This window comes from Mustela lutreola, chromosome 4, assembly GCF_030435805.1.
Source record: "Mustela lutreola isolate mMusLut2 chromosome 4, mMusLut2.pri, whole genome shotgun sequence".
Taxonomy (NCBI): Eukaryota; Metazoa; Chordata; class Mammalia; order Carnivora; family Mustelidae; genus Mustela; species Mustela lutreola.
Genome location: NC_081293.1, coordinates 95,770,941 through 95,790,559, shown reverse-complemented (window position 1 = coordinate 95,790,559; position 19,619 = coordinate 95,770,941). Strand labels below are relative to the sequence as shown.

General features: G+C 39.9%; 1 protein-coding gene across 5 annotated transcripts in view; it reads left to right on the top strand.

The window, feature by feature from the left end:
* VPS41 (VPS41 subunit of HOPS complex) overlaps nt 1-19,619 on the top strand; it is a 347,998-nt gene that overhangs the window by 227,163 nt on the left and 101,216 nt on the right. For all 5 annotated transcript variants that reach the window (XM_059170547.1, XM_059170546.1, XM_059170545.1 and 2 more), the window contains one exon: nt 19,278-19,352. In XM_059170547.1, the coding sequence (XP_059026530.1) occupies nt 19,278-19,352 (75 nt within the window). The remainder of the gene's footprint in view (nt 1-19,277; nt 19,353-19,619) is intronic.

The following is a 19,619-nucleotide window of genomic DNA, read 5'->3' as shown; positions in this document are numbered from 1 at the left end:
AGAATTTATTCCTTGGCATCAAGATGGAGTCTGCAGTCCTTGCTGGGGGCAGGGGGTAGGGGTGGAGGTTACACAAAAATTTGCAACCCCCTGAACCTGCTGGTTTCCATTTTCATTCCCCTTTGGACCTTGACTCAGATGCATTATTGGAAATGCAGCTAGCCCGCAACACATGTGGGAAGAGAAGCACTGACTGGATGGTTGGAGATGAAGGCAGACAGGGCAGCGAAGCCCAGCAGAAGGGAGGCTGGGTTGGCAGGATGTGGTCCTGAGGTGGGAGACAGGCTGTATGGCACCGTGGCTGCTGGCCAGGCATGGGTTCTGTCTCCCCATGTTCAGTAGTTTGGGCAGGTTATTTATCCTGGCAGTTTCTCGTGAAATGTAGAGCATATCCCACCCTGGAGCAGTATGATTAATTTGAGGATTATTTGAGATATCGGTGTAAAATATTTAGTGCAAAGCTCAGTATCCCATCACGAGGAACCAGATCAAGCCAAGCATCTGTCCGCCGGCATTTATGACACTTCCGAAAGAGAGCCATTACTTCTTTTAATTCATTGATAGGATTCACCTTAACTGTGTTCATTGTGTATAGGACTTGCAAAGTTAGAAGAAGGAGGGACAAAGAAAAGGAGAAAAAAGGGAAAAGGGAAGAAAAAAGAGAAACTTCCTCAACATACTCATTTTTTTTTAAAGATTTTATTTATTTATTTGACAGAGAGAGATCACAAGTAGGCAGAGAGGCAGGCAGAAAGAGAGAGAGAGAGAGAGAGAGAGAGAGAGAGAGAGAGGAGGAAGCAGGCTCTCCATGAGCAGGGAGCCCGATGTGGGACCTGATCTCAGAACCCTGAGATCATGACCTGAGCCGAAGGCAGAGGCTTAACCCACTGAGCCACCCAGGTGCCCCAACATACTCATTTTTATAGACTAATCTTGCTGCCTGCTTCATCTCATCCATTGTTTATTTGGGGCGTGGGTCCCTTTTATAGCTTGTCACGAAGAGGTTTATTTCTCTGGTGTTGTGGGAACATGCTTACTTGAGTACTGATACTCTGTCAAATGTTCCCGGTGCAGGTCTGGTGAGCTGACTCCAGGAATTTCTTTTTAGTGTAGAGGCATTCCAAGTTCATTTACAAGGTGCTTCTTTTGAGAACTGTGGAGAGATGACCTGCTTGGGAAATGCCTTAGCGGAGAATTGATAAAGCAATGTTTTTACACTGGAGAGCCTTATAACAATCTCTGTGGTGAAAGTACAGCTGCATTGGTGAAATTTCAAGTGGTCTTTCTTCATCTTATGTCTGAAAAATAAGGCGTTTTCTATTTGATTAATAACTTGGTCTCTGTCATTTAAATGATATGTTGACCTTTTTAAGAGAAGTGATTTTTTTTTTCCCCCTCAACCTGTGGAAGCACAAAGCCTTTCTCAAATGTTTTTAGGTAAGGAGAATGCATTAGCGCTGTTGCTATTATTCAGTTATAAATGAGAGAAAAGTAAGAACATCTTTATTCCTTATAGATTTTGCGTTAAGCACTGATGGTATCATCAGTGTGCATATTGAGAATTATGCAGGGTTATCTGTGGGCCCCAGTGGGATGTTCATGTTAGCTCTGCCATCATCATGGATTTGCACTCTGTTGGTCTTTCTGGACCTGCTTTTGGTGATGAAGTTTGTTCTCCAAGGTGTACGTAGGAGATGCATAGGGCTTGTCCAGTCTAAGGGGTATCCCTCTAAGACTTAATTTTAAAGAATATGGGCATCTGGGTGGCTCTGGTCAGGTCATGAGCCTAGGGTCCTGGGATCAAGCCCCATATCAGGCTCCTGGATTAATAGGAAACCTGCTTCTCCCTCTTGTATTCCCTCTCTCGCAGTCTCTCTCTCTGTCAAATAAACAAAATCTTAAAAACAAAAAAGAATAGAAATATGCTTGTTTCTTTTCTAGTTACGTGGTTGTGGGGCTGACAGTCCCATTTCTATTGTATTAACTCTTCTAGAAAAAACTTATGTGCTCTAGGGCAGCATTCTCTGGGAAAAAATGAATTATATTTTCTGGAATTGTAGCATTAGAACCCTGTAGTCTAGGAACTTCAGGGCTGCCTATAGAGGATACCTTGTTCATGGTGTCCCCCTTCAGCTGAATTTCTTTGGGTATTAAAACATCAGTATTTATTTCTGTGCTAAAGTATCATTTAAAATAATTTAGATGAGTTGGGTTATGTGATGCATGGAGACATCTGTGTTGGGAATTACCACTAGAATAGAAGAGACTGCTCTGTCCTTCTCTGCTGAGTCCTGGCTCCCCCGCCCGACTGCACTCAAATGCCCCCCCCCCCCCCAGCGAGGTCCTGCTCTTGAATTTGACCCTGTATCTTTTCTTTTTTTTTTTTATTCATGTTTGTTTGTTTGTTTTTTAAAGGTTTTATTTATTTATTTGAGAGAGAGACAGTGAGAAAGAGCATGAGAGGGGAGAAAGTCAGAGGGAGAAGCAGACTCCAAAGAGCAGGGAGCCTGATGTGGGACTCGATCCCAGGACTCTGAGATCATAACCCGAGCTGAAGGCAGTCGCTTAACCAACTGACCCACCCAGCCGCCCTCGACCCAGTATCTTTTGAAGGTCCTTGTTTCTTTATCAGCGGGTAGAGTGGGTCAGACAAGGTATAGTCTCTTTTTGAATCTAAACACTATAGCCAAGAAGAAGCTCATCTTTGCCTTATCACAAAGACTAGGCTTTTCCAGGCCCCTGCTGGATGTCATGTCTTTAGAAGGCTCCATTCTTTTCTCCTCCGGATTTGCTTCCATCTCTGGGATGTTTATCCTCCATGTGCCTCCATACCTTGTATATCCCCTGAGATTCTTTTCTGAGCTCGTTCTTTCTTTTGCTCCCTCTTTATATCGCCACCACTCTTGGTCAAGTATTTATTGAAACTCACTTGGGTTATTGCAGTGAAACCCAGCTGATCTCCCTGCCTCTTACCCCCCAACCTCCCCCCCAAGCAGTCTTCCCAGGGGAAAGCTGGGATTCTGTTATTCCTGTTATTCCTGTCCCCGAAAACACTTGTGTGCCCCCTTGATGCCTGAGGAATAAAACAGAGCTCCTCTCTGCAGCCCCCAGGCTTCCGCTGTCTCGGCGACAGGATTGCCCGTCATTGTGGCCTGAGGTGTATCCAGACGTTATGCTTTAGCTCTTGCTGCCATGTGCTTTCCTGTCTTTGCCTATGGAAATGCTCCGTGTCCCACCTTCTTTATGACAGCTTTCTGGATGACCCCACACAGAAGAGCGCCTTTTTCATATTCATTCACTGATTGCTTCTTACTCCTTCAGTCAACATTTTGTAAGTAGGTCCATGGATTATAAAGAATGACAAAACACAGCCCCTGTTCTCAGGTCGAATAGGTTGTGGAGCTAGTCATATAAATAATGATCTGTAATATGGTTAAATGATAAAATAGAATGTCACAAAGTGCTGGATTCCCAAAGCCTGTGTACACAGACACGTTGAAGGCAGGTGCTGTTTGTCCACTTTTTCTTTAATCTGCTTTGTATCATGGAGGGTGTCTGGTAATATTGGTTGCTCCTTTGTGAAATGCATTTATTAGTAAATTTCTCTTCTGCACTATTCCCTCGCTAGGCTGATGACTTTGAATTTCTTTGGTAGCTCTGCTTTCCTTTGTCACTCTTTTTCTGTGTCTTTGTTGGATTCATGTATAAGTAGGGACAAATAACTCAGTTTAAGAACACATCATTTTCTGTCATACTTCACATATTATTATGTTTCACCATTTTGAAAACTGTCAGTTGTATTTCTTTCCAGGTCATTTATGTATGTAACACATGTTTATTCTTTTAACAGTGGTTTTCCAGCAAAACAGACTGTTTCACATAAATGGCATCATGAACTCGGCACCGTGTTGGGTCGTGGGTCAGTGCTCAGTAATTCTGGGGTGGATACTAGCAAAAGACACTTGGCTTGCTCCTTATGCTGTTGCTCAGACTGATTTCCTATTAAAGTTTTCCTCACTCAACTGCCAAAGTTAGTACCCGAGGCATCAGAAGGAGACTTAGCCAAAATGCCCCCTCTGAATTGTTCATCAGATGGGCATTGCAGGCTCTGGGGAGAACGAGCTTGGGGACGGCTGCAGGTCTGTAGTGGCCCTGAAAGGTTATAGTCCTAAATAGGAACAGCTCTTCCGTGGGCTGCCAGCCTCATAAGGGCAAGGCCCACATTTACCGTGTTCACCTGGCATCCAGCACCGTCCCTGGAGTGTGAATGAAAGAGGACTAAATAAATACCTAAATAACAGTAGACCAAAAGCCTGACTTGGCCTTAGACTGAAGCCGTGTTTTCATCCATGCCCAGGTTGGTGAGGCCTTGTGTTGAGCAGATATCCTGTGCAAGCCTGCCTCCTGCCTCTTGTTGGTGGGGACGTAGCTGGTGCGGGCAGAAGATGCAGTCAGCTCTAGGAATCAGCAGTGTAACTGCTTCTTAGGAGGCAATCCCTTCCAAATCCTCCCTGCGCTTTTAAAGGATGTCAGGATTTAGAACACGAACATCCATGTAATAAGTCTTCTGCAGGCTGGAAGGCCATTCTCTGCTCCTGCCTCCGTTGTCCTGACCTGGTAGGGTATGGCTATGGGCGGGAGGTCTGAGTCTGTCACCAGCCGGCAGTCCCCGAGGACTGTGGGGTCTGGGTGCTGGCAGATGCAGCAGTCTGGGCTCTGATGAGTCAGATGAGGTGGTAAATGCTACTGTCCCTTTTTCCAGCATCAAAGTCACCCCCACTGTGCTCTTGGGGAGGTGGTGAAAATGCTTGATTAGGGGATACTATTTAATTCTTTCTTTAAGATTTTTATTTATTTGAGAGAGAGAGGAAGGAAGGACGGAAGGAAGGAAGGAAGGGGAGGAAAGGAGGGAGGGTAGGAATAGGGGGAAGGAGAAGCAGACTCCTTTCTGAGCATGGAGCCCGATGGGGGGCTCTAATCCTCTGACCTGAGTAGGAATCAAGAGTAAGATGCTTAACTGACTGAGCTACTCAGGTGCCCCAGAGGATACTCTTAAAAGGTCTAAGTATTTAGGAATGTTTCAGTGGCTTGCAAAGACTGACTGATAAGCAGTCTTAAAAATGCAGAAAATTTAAGCTCAAGTTAAAACCGCCATGACACAATGAATGGACAGAATTCTTTTCTTTCTCAACAAGGTGACTCTTCCTGAGAACTTCTTTCTATTCTTCTCATTCCCAAGACTGTCAAGGATTTTTTACTTCTTGAGGTGCCTGGGTGGCTCAGTGGGTTAAAGCCTCTGCCTTCAGCTCAGGTCATGATCCCAGGGTCCTGGGATCGAGCCCCACATCAGGCTCTCTGATCAGCAGGAAGCCTGCTTCCCTCTTTTTCTGCCTGCTTGTGATCTCTGCCTACTTATGATCTCTCTCTCTGTCAAATAAATAAAATCTTAAAAAAAAAAAAAAAGAAGAAGTTTTTACTTCTTTTAGATGATTTTCAAGACACTAGTTAGAGTTTAAATCATTTTCTGGGACATTGATTTTCTAACAGGGTAATTTCAGTTTTTGATCATTAAGATACAAGTTAAATTTAAGTGGCAAATTAGAGATATTTAATACATTTGTTTTTTCCTACCAAACAGTATTTTTTTAATTTTTTTTAAAGGTTTTATTTATTTATTTGACAGAGAGAGAGAGACAGAGATCACAAGCAGGCAGAGAGGCAGGCAGAGGCAGAGAGAGAAACAGGCTCCCCGCTGAGCAAGGAGCCCGATGTGGGGCTCGATCCCAGGACCCTGATCATGACCTGAGCTGAAGGCAGCGGCTTAACCCACTGAGCCACCCAGGCGCCCCTCAAACAGTATTTTTGTGGAAGTTACAGAATATTTATTAAGGCTATCAGGAGATGTAGACAATGTACTCTCTCTTAAGGTAATTTAATATTTACTCAGAGTTTTGCAGCATCAGAAAAAAGCTTTGATGAACCATAAAGCTACTTGAATCATGGAAGGAAATGTTCTGTCGTTCAGTAAGCTGTGATGCTGGGAGGGTATTTTGGAATTCTTGCATTAGAAATACAATGGACACTATCTCAAATAGCAGACATGTAATTGTTTCACATTAAAATAACTGTGCTTAATATTTTAACTAACATATAAGTTGTTTAAAATACTTTTTGCTCAGAAATCAACCTTGTTTACATAATAGGTTAGTACTTTGTTTTTAGAGTATGCAGTTTCATTTTTTCAAGCTTTATTGCAATATAATTGATGTATAATATGTAAGTTTAAGGTGTACAGTGTTAATGAACTGACACACACATATTTCAAAATGTTTACCACAGTCAGGCTAACTTCTGCCTCATATAATTACCATTTGATGTTGTTATGGTGAGGACATTAAAGCTCTTCTCTCACAGCAACTATACAGCAACTGTATAGAACACAGTTTTGTTTACTACAGTCACCATAGTGTACCAGAGAGCCCCTGAACTTCCTCATCTATAACTTTGTACCTTTGACCAACATCTCCCTATTTCCTCACCCCCTCATCCCTGCAACCGCCATTTTACTCAATTTCTAGGAATTTGGGTGTTTTCAGATTCCACATATAAGTATTTGTCCTTTTTGGTGTGACTTACTTAGCATCATGCCGTCAAGGTCCATCTGTGGGGTTGTAAACGGCAGGATTTTTTCTTTAATAGCTGAATAATATTCTATATATATATGGAATATATAATAATATATAATATACACACATGTATGTATATATACACATATATGTACACATACATAAAAATGTATATATATGTGTGTATGTGCATATATACACATCCCCTCTGTGTGTGTGTGTGTGTGTGTGTGTGTGTGTATGTACACACACACATTTTCTTTATCCATTCATCTGTCAGTGGATAGTAAGGTTGTTCCCATATCTTGGCTGTTATGAATAATGGTGCAGTGAACATGGGAGTACAGATCTCTTTGAGATCATGCATTATTACCTTTGGATTTATACCCAGAATTGAGATTGCTGGGTCATGTGATAGTTTGAGTGTTGATTTTTTTGAGGAGTCCCCACACTCTTGTCCATAGTAGCTATACCAACTTACATTCCCAGCAGCAGTGCACCAGGGTTCCCTTTTTTCCACATCCTCACCAGCATTTGTTAGCTATTATAATAGCTTTCCTAACAGGTGTGATGTGATAACTCATTGTGGTTTTGATTTGCATTTTCATGGTGATGAGTGACATGGAGCACCTTTCCTGTACTTGTCAGCGATTTGTCTCTGTTCTTTGGAGAAATGTCAGTTCAAGTCCTCTGCCCACTTTTTTTTTAAGATTTTATTTATTTGAGAGAGAGAGAGAGAGAAAGAGAGTGAGCCTGAGAGGGTAGACGATCAGAGGGAGAAGCAGACTCCCTGTGGAGCTGGGAGCCTGATGTGGGATCCCTAGGACTCCTGAGCTGAAGCAGTTGCTTAACCAACTGAGCCACCCAGGCACCCCCTCTGCCCATTTTTAAATCAGATTGTTTTCGTGCTGTTGAGTGGTATGAATTCCTTGTATATTTTGCATATTAATCCTGGATTAGATACATGGTTTGCACGTAGTGCCCTCTGTTCTGTAGGCTGCCTTTTTCATTTTATTGATCGTTTTCTGTGCTGTACAGAAGGCTTTTAGTTTGATGTCATTCCACTTGCTGAGTTTTGGTTTTGTTACTTGGTGCTTTTGGTGTCATGTCCAAAAAAATCATTGCCCAGACTGTCATAGAAGATTTCCCCCTATGTTTTCTTCTAGGAGTTTTATGACTTCATATCTTACCTTTAAGTTCTTAATCCATTTTGAGTTAATTTTTGTAAGTGGTATAAGATAGGGGTCCTGTTGTATTATTTACATAGGAATATCCAGTTTTCCCACCATTTATTAAGGGGACTGTCCTTTCATCATTGACTATTCTTGAAATACTAAGTGATAGCATGGGTTTATTTCTGGGCCCTTGATTCAGTGTCCACGTTTATGTCAGTCCTATACTGTTCTGATCAATATAGTTTTGTAATAAAGCTTGAAATCAGGAAGTGTGAGGCCTCAGCTTTTTCTTTCTTAGGATTAATTTGATTATTTGGAAACTTGTGGTTTCCTATGAATTTTAGGATTTTTTTTCTATTTCTGTGAAAAAGAATTTTTTTTGAAAGTATAGATTTATAATTGGTCAGTAGTTGTTTGTAGAATAAAGAATATTTCAGCCACATTATCATACAAAATTTGAAACATAACTTCTATGAGGTTGTGCCTCCTTTCTCCATTACTCCTTCCATTTCTTCAGAGTGGAAAACAAGGACTTTGTAGCTTTTTAAATTTTCCAATTATTTCCCAAATTGGAATGAATTTGCTGCTGACAAAGCGTTTTTCTTCCACCCGCAGAAACAGCAGCTTCTGTTAAAAGCTGGATTATCACATCAAGAAGCTCGAATTAATGTAGTTATTAAATCTTAGAGAGATAGGATCATCTTTAAAACCTCGCAAGCATACACTTTCCTTGCATACTGTTTTAACAATGGAATGCTGCGTAGTTAGTATCGTGCCAGATGGGGACTGTCAGTTCTTCTTCAGCTATTCAAGCCTGGTACTGAGTATTGAAACCCTGAGATGAAATCTGAGAGCAACGGAGACAATTTGGGAGTTTATAGCTAAAGGTTAGGTTGTTCTGGCCATAGAGTAAGTCAGAGAGAAAATAAGGGTTTGTTTTGTAGATGTGTAGAAACCCCTCAAGTAGATGTATTTTTCAGAGACTTCTTACATCCAGCTGGAGGTCTTGCTCACCTCGGGGTGTATCATCAGGGGAGAGTAAAATAAGCAGTAAAAAGAGCTTTTCCCAAGTATGAAAGAACAGGCGTTTGCTTTTCACACGTGTAATGTAAGTGCAGCTTGCTCTCTAAGTGTAACTACAGAGCATGAGGCTGCCTGGGCGGCCATGTGCATGTTGGGATTGCTAACTAGAGGATCTCAGAGAACGAAAGTGAAATCCATCTTCCTTCTTATTCATTCCGCTCCGTGTCCATGGGGATGCAGCATTTGTGAAGGAATCAATTATCCATTTGTTAGTCAGAGGAGCCTTACAAATTATACATTAGCAGATTGATTCCTTAGGTTCGCTGTTGGGGGACCGATAGCTTAAGGTGGGATGATGAGGAGCGTTGGGGGAAAAGAAGTTGCCACAAAGAACACCATTAAAAGCAGCTTTCGAAATGACCGTGAATTTATTCCTAATTGAAGAGCTGACATAATCCATACTAAGTGTATTTATTTCAGGCATTTTACATTAGGTAATTGATTATCACATGAGGTGTACATGTTGGTAATTTTGCCTTTTCTTTAAATTTAAGAACTTGAGACCACCTGTGGTGGACTTGGGCTTAGAAGGTATGGGCCAGTCCGCACCCCCTCCTGCTTAGTCAGGCCTCTTTTTTTGTTCCATTAAGGAAACATTTTTGTATGTTCTATAGTGTCAGCTTGACATTATTGATTTTTGAACAAACTCACTTATATTGTCCAGAATTCCAAACATGTCTCCATTAGGAATAAAATTGTAGCTAATGGAAAATACAGCTGAGGCCATTTTTCTTGGGTCTTTTTTTTTTTTATCTCGGGTCCCTTTTCTTGTTTACATCTACTCCAGTATCCCAGCTTGGCAGATACACCCCGTAAATTCTGTGTGTAGAACAGGCAATTAGATTCCACATGGAAGAAAGATGGACTCCTGCACTACAGTTTCCCTCCTTACCCTTTCTCTTTTCCCCATTCATTTCAAGTATGCAGAAATGGCAGAAATGCATAAGGCATTTCTTCCTTTTTCTGTGAGGAACCTGTGCCAGACCTGCTTCTTGTGCCATTGACAGCTGCCATGCTGAAATCCTGTTCTTTATTTGTTTTTTATCAAATATTACGGAACTAACAATAGAAACTGATGTGCGTAGTGATGACACTCAGTTGTCAGTTGAGGTAAAAATGGGTGCTGCGCATCCCCAGAGTGATGGCTTTGACAATTAAGATAAATTTTGCTATCTTTTTGGTTTTAAATTAAAAAGCTGACTACATAATCATGTAAAAATATTTATCTTTGGATTAAAAACAAAATAAATATATGCTTTAGAAAATGAGCAAAACATAGAAAAGGACAATCTAAACAATAATAGTATCTCAGCATCCAGATAAAACCAGTGCTAATATGTTAGAGTATCTACTTCCAGCCACATATGTTATGTACAGATGCCTGTAAATACAGTTGTATTTATAAACCCTAGGTGGGGTTTACTGAGAGCTAGCCGAATTGTGAGAGTTAAAGGCACAGTCTTCCAGAGGATTGAGTTTGCTGAAGACTTCCAACACCAACTACAAGATCTGCAAGTTCCCAGATACACTCTCGTGGTTGATAATTAGTTAGAGACCTCAGAGAACTCACTGAAAGTTATTATACTCAAAATTACAGTTTATTACAAGGAAGTGATACAGTCAACAAATCAGCTAAAGGAAGAGACCACATAGGGCAGACCCTGGGATGCAAAATTCCATTGTCCTCAGGACGCATTACCACCGGGCCTACATGTGTGACAACGCAGGAAGCTCCCATTGCTGTTCAGGATTTTTACAGGGGATCTGTTATGTAGGAATGATTGGTTGACAGGTTGGTCGATATGCATGACCCAAAGCCCCCACCTGCAATCACAGGGTTTAGTCTTTCTGGCATGGCCCATTGAAAGACTGTGAGGTCTTTCACCTTTAACAGACATTCCTATCAGGATAGATTATCTCCCGGAAACCAAGGGTAAAGACCTGACTTCTCTTGGATTAAGTCACACTCTTTATTTTTTTAAGATTTATTTGAGAGAGAGAGAGAGAGAGAGTATGTGTGCACACACATGAGCAGGGGGAGGACCGAAGGAGAGGGAAAGAATTTCAAGGAGACTTCCCAAAGAGTGTAGAGCCTGACTTGGGCTCCATCCTGTGACCCTGAAACCATGACCTGAACCAAAATCAGGAGTTGGACATCAAATCAGCTGAGGTACCCAGGTGCCCCAAAGTCAGATTCTTTATTATATAATACATTTTTTAAATTTAATATTTTTGTTCTTTTAATTTTCATCATTTATATTTGCTTTTAGAAATTTAAGTAATTTCTGTTTCTTAGTATCTTACAAAAGAAACCTGCTGTGGAAAGCATCTTTGCAAAATAATTTTTTTTTGAGATTTTATTTATTTATTTGACAGAAATCACAAGCAGGCAAAGAGAGGGGAAGAAGCAGGCTTCCTCCTGAGCAGAGAGCCCAATGCAGGGCTTGATCCCAAGACCCTGGGATCATGACCTGAGCGGAAGGCAGAGGCTTTAACCCACTGAGCCACCCAGGAGCCCCAATTTTTTTCTTTTTCTTTTTCTTTTTCTTTTATTTCTTCTTCTTTTTTTTTTTTTTTTGGTTATTTTAAAGATTTTATTTATTTCAGAGAGAGAGAACAAGTGAACGAGTTGGGGGTAGGCAGAAGGAGAAGCAGACTCCCTGCTGATCAGGGAGCTCCGTGCAGGACCCAGTCCCAGGACCACAAGATGATGACCTGAGCCGAAGGCAGACCAACTGAGCTCTCCAGACACCCCTCTTCTTCTTGTGTAAAATAGGCAATACGTATGTCTTTTGAAAGATTTATTTTTTTATCTCAGAGAGAGAGCACTGGGGGTAGAAGGGGGAAGAGGGAGAGAGAATCTTAAACAGACTCCACACTGAGTGCAGAGCCCAAAGCAGGGCCAGTCTCACAGCCCTGCTTAACCGACTCTACCATCTAGGCGCCCCAGAAAATACATATTTTAAAGATTTTTGATACACACGGCCAAATGATCCTTAGGAAAGTTTCTCCATATTTGAATTCCCACCAGTAGGGGACAAGGAGTGTCTCTTTGGGGACTTCTTTGCCAAAACTAGATACTTAAACAATCTTTGCCAATTCCATAGGCAAAATCTCTTGTTTATTTATATGTTATTTGTTATTACTAAGATTGACTCCTGTTCTTGTTTTAACTATAATTTGTACTATTTCTTTTGGGAGTTGACTGTTTTACTTGGTTTGAGTTACATGAATATGAAGTCCAAATATTTTCAAAAACTAAAGAAGAATAAGCTGTAAAGTTCTTTGCAATGTACATAACAAGAGGTAAATATCCCTAATCTTTGATTGATCTCTCATGAATCAGTTTTAAAATTATGGACATCCCAATAGCTAAATAGTTTCTTCCTCTAGCTGGATTCATGCTTAGAACTTATAGTTTAAGGTTGTTATTTTTACTGACGTATTAACTGGATTTTCTCTCCAATTTTATTTGGTGTAACTTATGAAATATAAAATATTTGTACTTTCGCATTAAGATAGGGAAAGGAAAGAGGTAGCAAATAAACATGGGCTAAATACCTCATCTTCTAAATGAGTCCGTGTATGCCATTGCACTGATTTGGAGCGAGAGATAATTCAAGTATAATTCCTGAAAATTTTTAAGTGATACTAATAGAATACAAATAGAATGAACAGCATTTAAATTGTCCCTAGATAGACAAAAGAAGTTGAGTAATATAGCAAAAAGACAATAATGGAATAAGGAAACATTATTCTAAAAAGTATAAAATACTTTACTGTTACTAAAAGAAAAATATCCTCAGCTTTGATATGAAATAAATATTAAGCATATTGGCAATAAAAATGCAAGAAAAAGTAGAACTTAAAGCAAAAGAGAATTAGCCAGCAGACCACATATTATATTGATTACATTTAGGGGTAAAAGGAAACTTTTTCATACCTTTGATGTACCCAATTATAGGGGATCTAATATCTAGACCAAAACTTACTTGAAATGCAGGAAGAAATGGGCAAAACCGCAGTTGTAATGGGAAGTTTTTGAAACATGTTTCTATCAGTCTTTGCTAAGTGAAGAAGAGAGCAGGATATATAGAAAGGATATGTAAAAACTGGATAATAAAAATAACATTAAAAATATGTGTATTTTGAACCAATAGAAACTAGATAATAAAAATAACATTAAAAATATGTGTATTTTGAACCAGAGAATACGTGTTAGTTGGAAATGAATAGCTTAGATTTCAAAGAACAATTTTTTTAAAATATACGAACCACATTTCGGACCACAATTGTAGTTACACTAGAATTTTATTAATAACTAGATAAGTAACCAAATAATGCTGTCACCATTCTTAGAAATAAAACAAAATTCTACTTTTCTCAAAGAGGAAATAATTATTGTATTATACATTATTTTTTGGCCTCTAATTTATGACCAGTTTACATAGTTAAAGGTAAATGCCAGACACTTGATTATTTTATGATTACTAGATGAGCAGTAACAACTAATGCACACTATATTAATGTCAGGAAGTTAGAATAAGATCATCAAAATTATTCTAAGCCAGAAAGGGAAAATTAATATACAATAAGAAATTAATAAAATAGAAAACATTAAAAATGAATTTTCAGGGGCACCTGGGTGGTTCAGTGGGTTAAAGCCTCTGCCTTCGGCTCAGGTCATGATCCCAGGGTCGTGGGATCACCAGGGAGCCTGCTTCCCTTCCTCTCTCGCTGCCTGCTTCTCTGCCTATTGTGAGCTCTGTCTGTCAAATAAATAAATAAAAATCTTAAAAAAAAAAAAGATTAAAAAAAATTTTTTTCATCTCAAAAATATGAAATGCAGTATTTTCTGGGAAAACCAAGATGACCAGAACAGAATGAGAACCTTTGAGTTCCTAGACAGTCATGGAGGGAAAAAATGTGATCTAAGAAATAAGCCACCGAAGGTATTAACCCCAGATGATTTCATGCACACGCTCTTTTTAATTTTACCTTAAATTTTTTAATGTTTATTTTTATTGTGAAGTACAACTTGACAAGGCACATAAAATATTCAGTGAAACAGTGGTTATGATGCAAACCATCATGTAACTAGCATTCTATTGAGAATAGATGGTGTGAAATCCCCCTCTGCTCAAAGTCGCCTTAAAGGGACCCCACTGCACTGACCTTTATAACTGCTTGGCTTTTCTTTTTCATTTTCTGCCTTCTCTGTGTGCCCCCTCTGCGCTGTCATAGAATTTTGCCTATTTTTGTATGTTGTATAAACAGAATCCTGTTATACATACCAGGAAGGAGAAAAGGGTACTTGCAGACATTGCCACTACTGGAATAAAATAAAGGGTAAGACCGCTAAGGGGAAAATTATCAAATTTTATTTGGAGATGTTAAAGAAGGTCTAATACATGGAGAAATGGATTAGAAGAGTCAATATTGTAGAGATATTGAAGGAAAAGCTTTCAACATTTCACCATTAAGTGAAAATGAGGACTTTTCATCCCAAGAGTTTTTACCAGGAATGCCAAGAGGTTGTTTTTTTGTTTGTTTGTTTGTTTGTTTTTACCAGGAATGGTGTTGAATTTGATAGCTTTCTGCAACTAATGAGATGATCTTTGGATATTCTTCATTTATTTTCTTAATGCAGAGAATTATATTAGTTCATTTCCCTATATTATACCAACTTAGGACTTCTGGAATAAATTAGGCTTTTCTGTATATGCTGACTTTATTAATATTTTCTTTAGGATGTTTCCATTTATGCTCATGACCAAGATTCACTTGTACTTTTCGTTTCTCATAATATCCTTGTTGAGCTTTGTTATTATAAGAGTATGCTGGCTTGCTAAAAAGATTTGGGAAACATATCCTTTCTGTTCTGTTCTCTGGATGAATTTGTGTGTGATGGGAATTTTTTATTCTTTGAACTGTCATGAATTTAGTATTGTAGTGAGTGAATTTGGCAGTGAAAAAGTTAAATAAGTAAAATACATAGTAAGGTAAGTAGTGGTAAGTGCTGCAGGGGAAAAATAAGCCAGTAAAGGAGTTGTGATGTTTGGGTAAATGTTGAAATTGTAGGTTGGTGGCCAGAGAGCATTGCTAAGATGACTACCTGTGAAGATTTGGCAGAAATGCATCTTGGGCAAACGGGTGCAAAGGCTCTAAGGCAGGAAGACAGCAGGGAGGTCATCATGGCTGGAGGAGAGAGAACAAGGCAGAGTGTAGATGAGGGGAGAAGTTGGCGGGAGGGCTAGAACCAAATTGTTGAGGACTCTCAGCTCATAGTAAGAACTTGGGGTTTGCTTCTGAGTTGGGAGACCATTGGCAGATTTTCAAGCAATGGCATTGTCTGGTCAGTCTGTTAACAGTATCTTTCTGCTGATTTTTTGGGAACACACTTCTTGGAGAGTGACAGCAGAAGCAGGGTCCACTAGTTATGAAACTATTAGGATGATCCAGACAAGAATGATGGTGGCTTGGATGGCAGCTCTAGAGCTGGTGAAAGTGGTCAAAGTCTGGATAAATTTGGTTTACGTGATGGTAAGAACTGCTGGCAGAAACACAGTAGAGTGTGAAGGGAAAACAGAAGTCAAGGATGGCTCCAAGGTTTTTTGCCCTGAGCAGCCAGAAGAATGTAGTCGTCTGTAACCGGGATTAGGGAAACATTAAGAAGGGCTCTTTCATAAGGGAGCATTGGGATCTTGGGTTGGGATACACTTTAGCTGAGATGCTTGGTAGGCATCCAAGTACATCTGTAAAATAGGCAGTTCTAAATATTGGTCTGAAAGAGGGAGAGGCCCAGTCTAGAGATAAAATTTAGCAGTCAGTTCATGGCTTGGAAGAAAATAACCAAAGGAGAAAACACAGATGTTAGACTGAACCATGAAATATAGAAATCAGGAGATTGGGAGAATCTGACCAAAGACACAGAAAGGGGAGCTGGAAATGTCAAAGAAAAACCAGACAAGTGTGGTATCCTGGAAGCCAAGAGAAGGGGAGAGTTACCAGCAGTGTTACATCCTCCTGTTAGTTAAAGCAAGTTAGGCTTGAACACTGACCACTCTATTTAGCAACATGAGGATTATTTCATCTTTAACTTCACACAGAACACATCTTTAACTTCACAAATCCTGAGAAAACCCAAGGAAAGTGTGGAGAACTATGGCTTGGTCTTGCCTTTTACCAGAAAGAGAACATACCATGTGTATTATAATTAAGTCAATGATGAATTGATACAGCAACGGACAAAGACACCACAGTTGAAAACCCAGAAAGATATCTGAGGTGAATATTTATTATATGACAAACAGTTCTCTTCAGAAGAAGGATGGATTATTTAGTAAATGGGGCTTCCCCAACCGGATATCCATTTGGGGAAAAAAATAAGTCCCAAAAGTATTAAAAACTTTAACATTAGAAATAAAGCAATAGCCGTCTTCCAATTTAAAAAAAAAAAAAAAAAAAAAAAAAAAAAGACCACATACAATGTCCGCGTGAGGTATTGTACCAAGACCTCATACCCTAAAAATAAAAAGGAAATTAACAAGAAAATGACAAACATGTCCATAGAAAAATGAGTATGAGCTGTCTGCAAATAAGCTCAACTGCTTGAGCAGATTAATTGACCAACAGACTTAAGAGAAATGCTTATGTTTATTAGTAGTCAGGGAAATAAATCAATGAATATTGATCTTTGGCAGAAAAAAAAGTAAAGAAGAAAAAATTCTGTTGCTCACAGAGATGTGAGGGAAAGAGGACTCTCAAACCTTGTAGATATGCTTTTCCCTGTAACATTGCTAATGTGGTGGTACAGATTCTACTGAGGGAGGAATTCGTTGTAATGATAAAGAAGGACTGCATTCAGAGGTGGGGCTCAGTTTTGTAGGCCTGGAACAGCACTGTCCAGTAGAACTTCCTGCAATGGGGAAAATGTTCTGATTCATGTGCTGTCTGATACCAGATGCTGGTCACATGTGGCGTACTTTGATTTTCTGCAGTTTTTGATTCATACGCAGAGACTGCCATGTTAGACAGGACAGGAAAACTCAGCATTGACAGGCTACGTATCCCTATTAAAATGTAATTTGAGATAAATATGTTATATATTATATATAACCATACACACACACACACCCCAAATATAACCAAGATACCTTATAGCCATGATCTATGCTTATGAAATCTATATAAATAGTTAAATTACAGTCAGGGGGTTATATTTGCTAGAGTAAATGGGTATTAAAATGTTATTTGATGAACAAAATGATGAGCTTTAAGAAACTGGTCCCAGAGGATACTCAGTGAGGAAAGCATTTATCCAAAGAAGACACAAAAGCTGAGCATTCAGGCTTCTCAGCCAGGAGTCCAGACGCGCTGACCTCACTGCTCTCCCAGTTCAGCTTGTATTTTGTTATGCGTATTCCTTGCCACCCATCGTCCATCACGCTCCCTGTGCTAGGCGCTGTCCCCTGCTCTCTAGGTTGGATCCCTGGCACTTTCTCTTTTGTTATTCTCATCCCTGGACTTTGGTTTATTCCCCTGTAAAAGGGATCAAATATCTATCTACAAGGTCCTTTCCCCTTTTAACGTTCTAGAAACTTTTAAATTTTTTTTTACTTATTTGAGAGCAAGGGAGAGCATGAGTGGGGGCAGGAGGAGAGGGAGAAGCAGACTCCCCGCTGAGCAGGGAGCCACATTCGAGGCTGGATTCCAGAACCCCAGGACCCCGGGATCAAGACCTGAGCCAAAGGCAAACACTTAAACCAATGAGCCACCCGGGCACCTCAACATTCTAGGAACTTTTAAGGAGATAAGGTTCCTTTTCATAGACTGCATTTCAGGAGTGTTGCTGGTGCAATGACCAACATGAGGAAGGGCTCTGGGGTCAGCTGTCTCACCCTGCAACGGAGGAATTTCTCTCAACAGCATGTCCGTGGGTGGCCTTCTGAGGTCTGGGAGTCTTGGTCTGCCCTAACCTTTGGTTACTAGCTCTGAGATACTTTCCACTGAGAAAGGAACATTCCATTTTGTATTTTTCCATTAATCCTTATCAACAAGCCAAATTATCTTAAAGTTAGATACTTTATTTTATTTTTTTAAAAGATTTTATTTATTTATTGGACAGAGAGAGAGATCACAAGTAGGCAGAGAGGCAGGCAGAGAGAGAGGAGGAAGCAGGCTCCCCACTGAGCAGAGAGCCTGATGTGGGGCTCGATCCCAGGACCCTGAGATCATGACCTGAGCCAAAGGCAGAGGCTTAACCCACTGAGCCACCTAGGCGCCCCTAAAGTTAGATACTTTAAAAAACTAATTTGCAGACTCATGCCATAACTGATGAAGGCTTTTCTTTTCCATGCTTAGTTCTATCATGTTTTGTATAAAAGAGCAGGAAAGCGCCATTATTTAGGAAGAGAATAAAAGCTTGTCATTTTTTAGTGTTGTCATCATTTACCGGTCTTGACTTCTATTGGAAAATCCACCTATTTGAATGTTTTAGTAGGTAAACAGTTGGCTACATAGAAAACGAGAAAGCTGTGAAAAATAATAAAAGTCCTGTTGTTTATTTATGCTTGGGAAAATACATTCAAAGTAGAATGTCGGTCTTGACAGACTTTTTTTTTTTAAACATCTATTTATTTATTTGACAGAGAGAGAGAGAGAGAGAGAGATCACAAGTAGGCAGAGAGGCAGGCAGAGAGAGAGAGGAGGAAGCAGGCTCCCCGCCGAGCAGAGAGACCAATGCGGGGCTCGATCCCAGGACCCTCAGACCATGACCTGAGCCAAAGGCAGAGGCTTTAACCCACTGAGTCACCCAGGTGCCCCAGTCTTGACAGATTTTTAAAATTTGATATTACGAAAAAGAAGAGGGATAACAAATTAGTGAATATCAACCACGCCTTGTACATTTTCCCCCAGAAAGTACTAAGCATAAAGTTTAAATTCAACGTCAGTTTAGTGATTTATGAGAGAAGAATGTACCAAACTGGAACAGTCAAAATTTTTCTTTGCCTCGTGATTTTTTATTTTTGGCGTTTGTTACGTTCTTTAATGGATTTGGTTTGGAAGGAGTTTTAGGAATGGGGAATAAATAGAAGAGAATACATAAAAAGGAATATAACCTGTAACAAAAATAACATTTTAGGTGGGACTTGAAGCTCGTGCAATACGTAATTTGGGGGGAAGTCTTAGGTTTCCAGGTTTATTACGTGTGTGAGAGCAAAGCTGTACTTTACCATTTTCATTTCCAAAAACCAAATATGTCTTAAACTCACACATCCAAACTAATAGACGTTTTTCTCACTGAAATATTACAAAGAGCCAAAGCATTTGGATGTTGATGTATATATTTTCCTAAAGTTTTACATGTTTGCTTGTTTGTTTGTTTGACTAGAGTCCCGTGAAGATAAATCAGATTAGCCTGGATGAGAGTGGAGAGCACATGGGTGTGTGTTCGGAGGATGGCAAGGTATGGCAATGACATGGGCATGTGGAAAACACGATCTGGTTCTGAGGCCTGGGATGGTCTCCAACTCCAGGGGCTTGGAAACACACCCGGCTTACTGTATACCTGCTTTAGGAGAACCTTGATTATTCTTTTTGGGTATTGGACTCGCTTCCGATTGCTCATAATTAAAGTAAAATATATGTCGCACAAATGTGCCTTAGGAAAAGTAATTACAAGAATGTCAATAAAATAACTTAATAAAGTATTAAGCTGATTAACAGCTGTGGC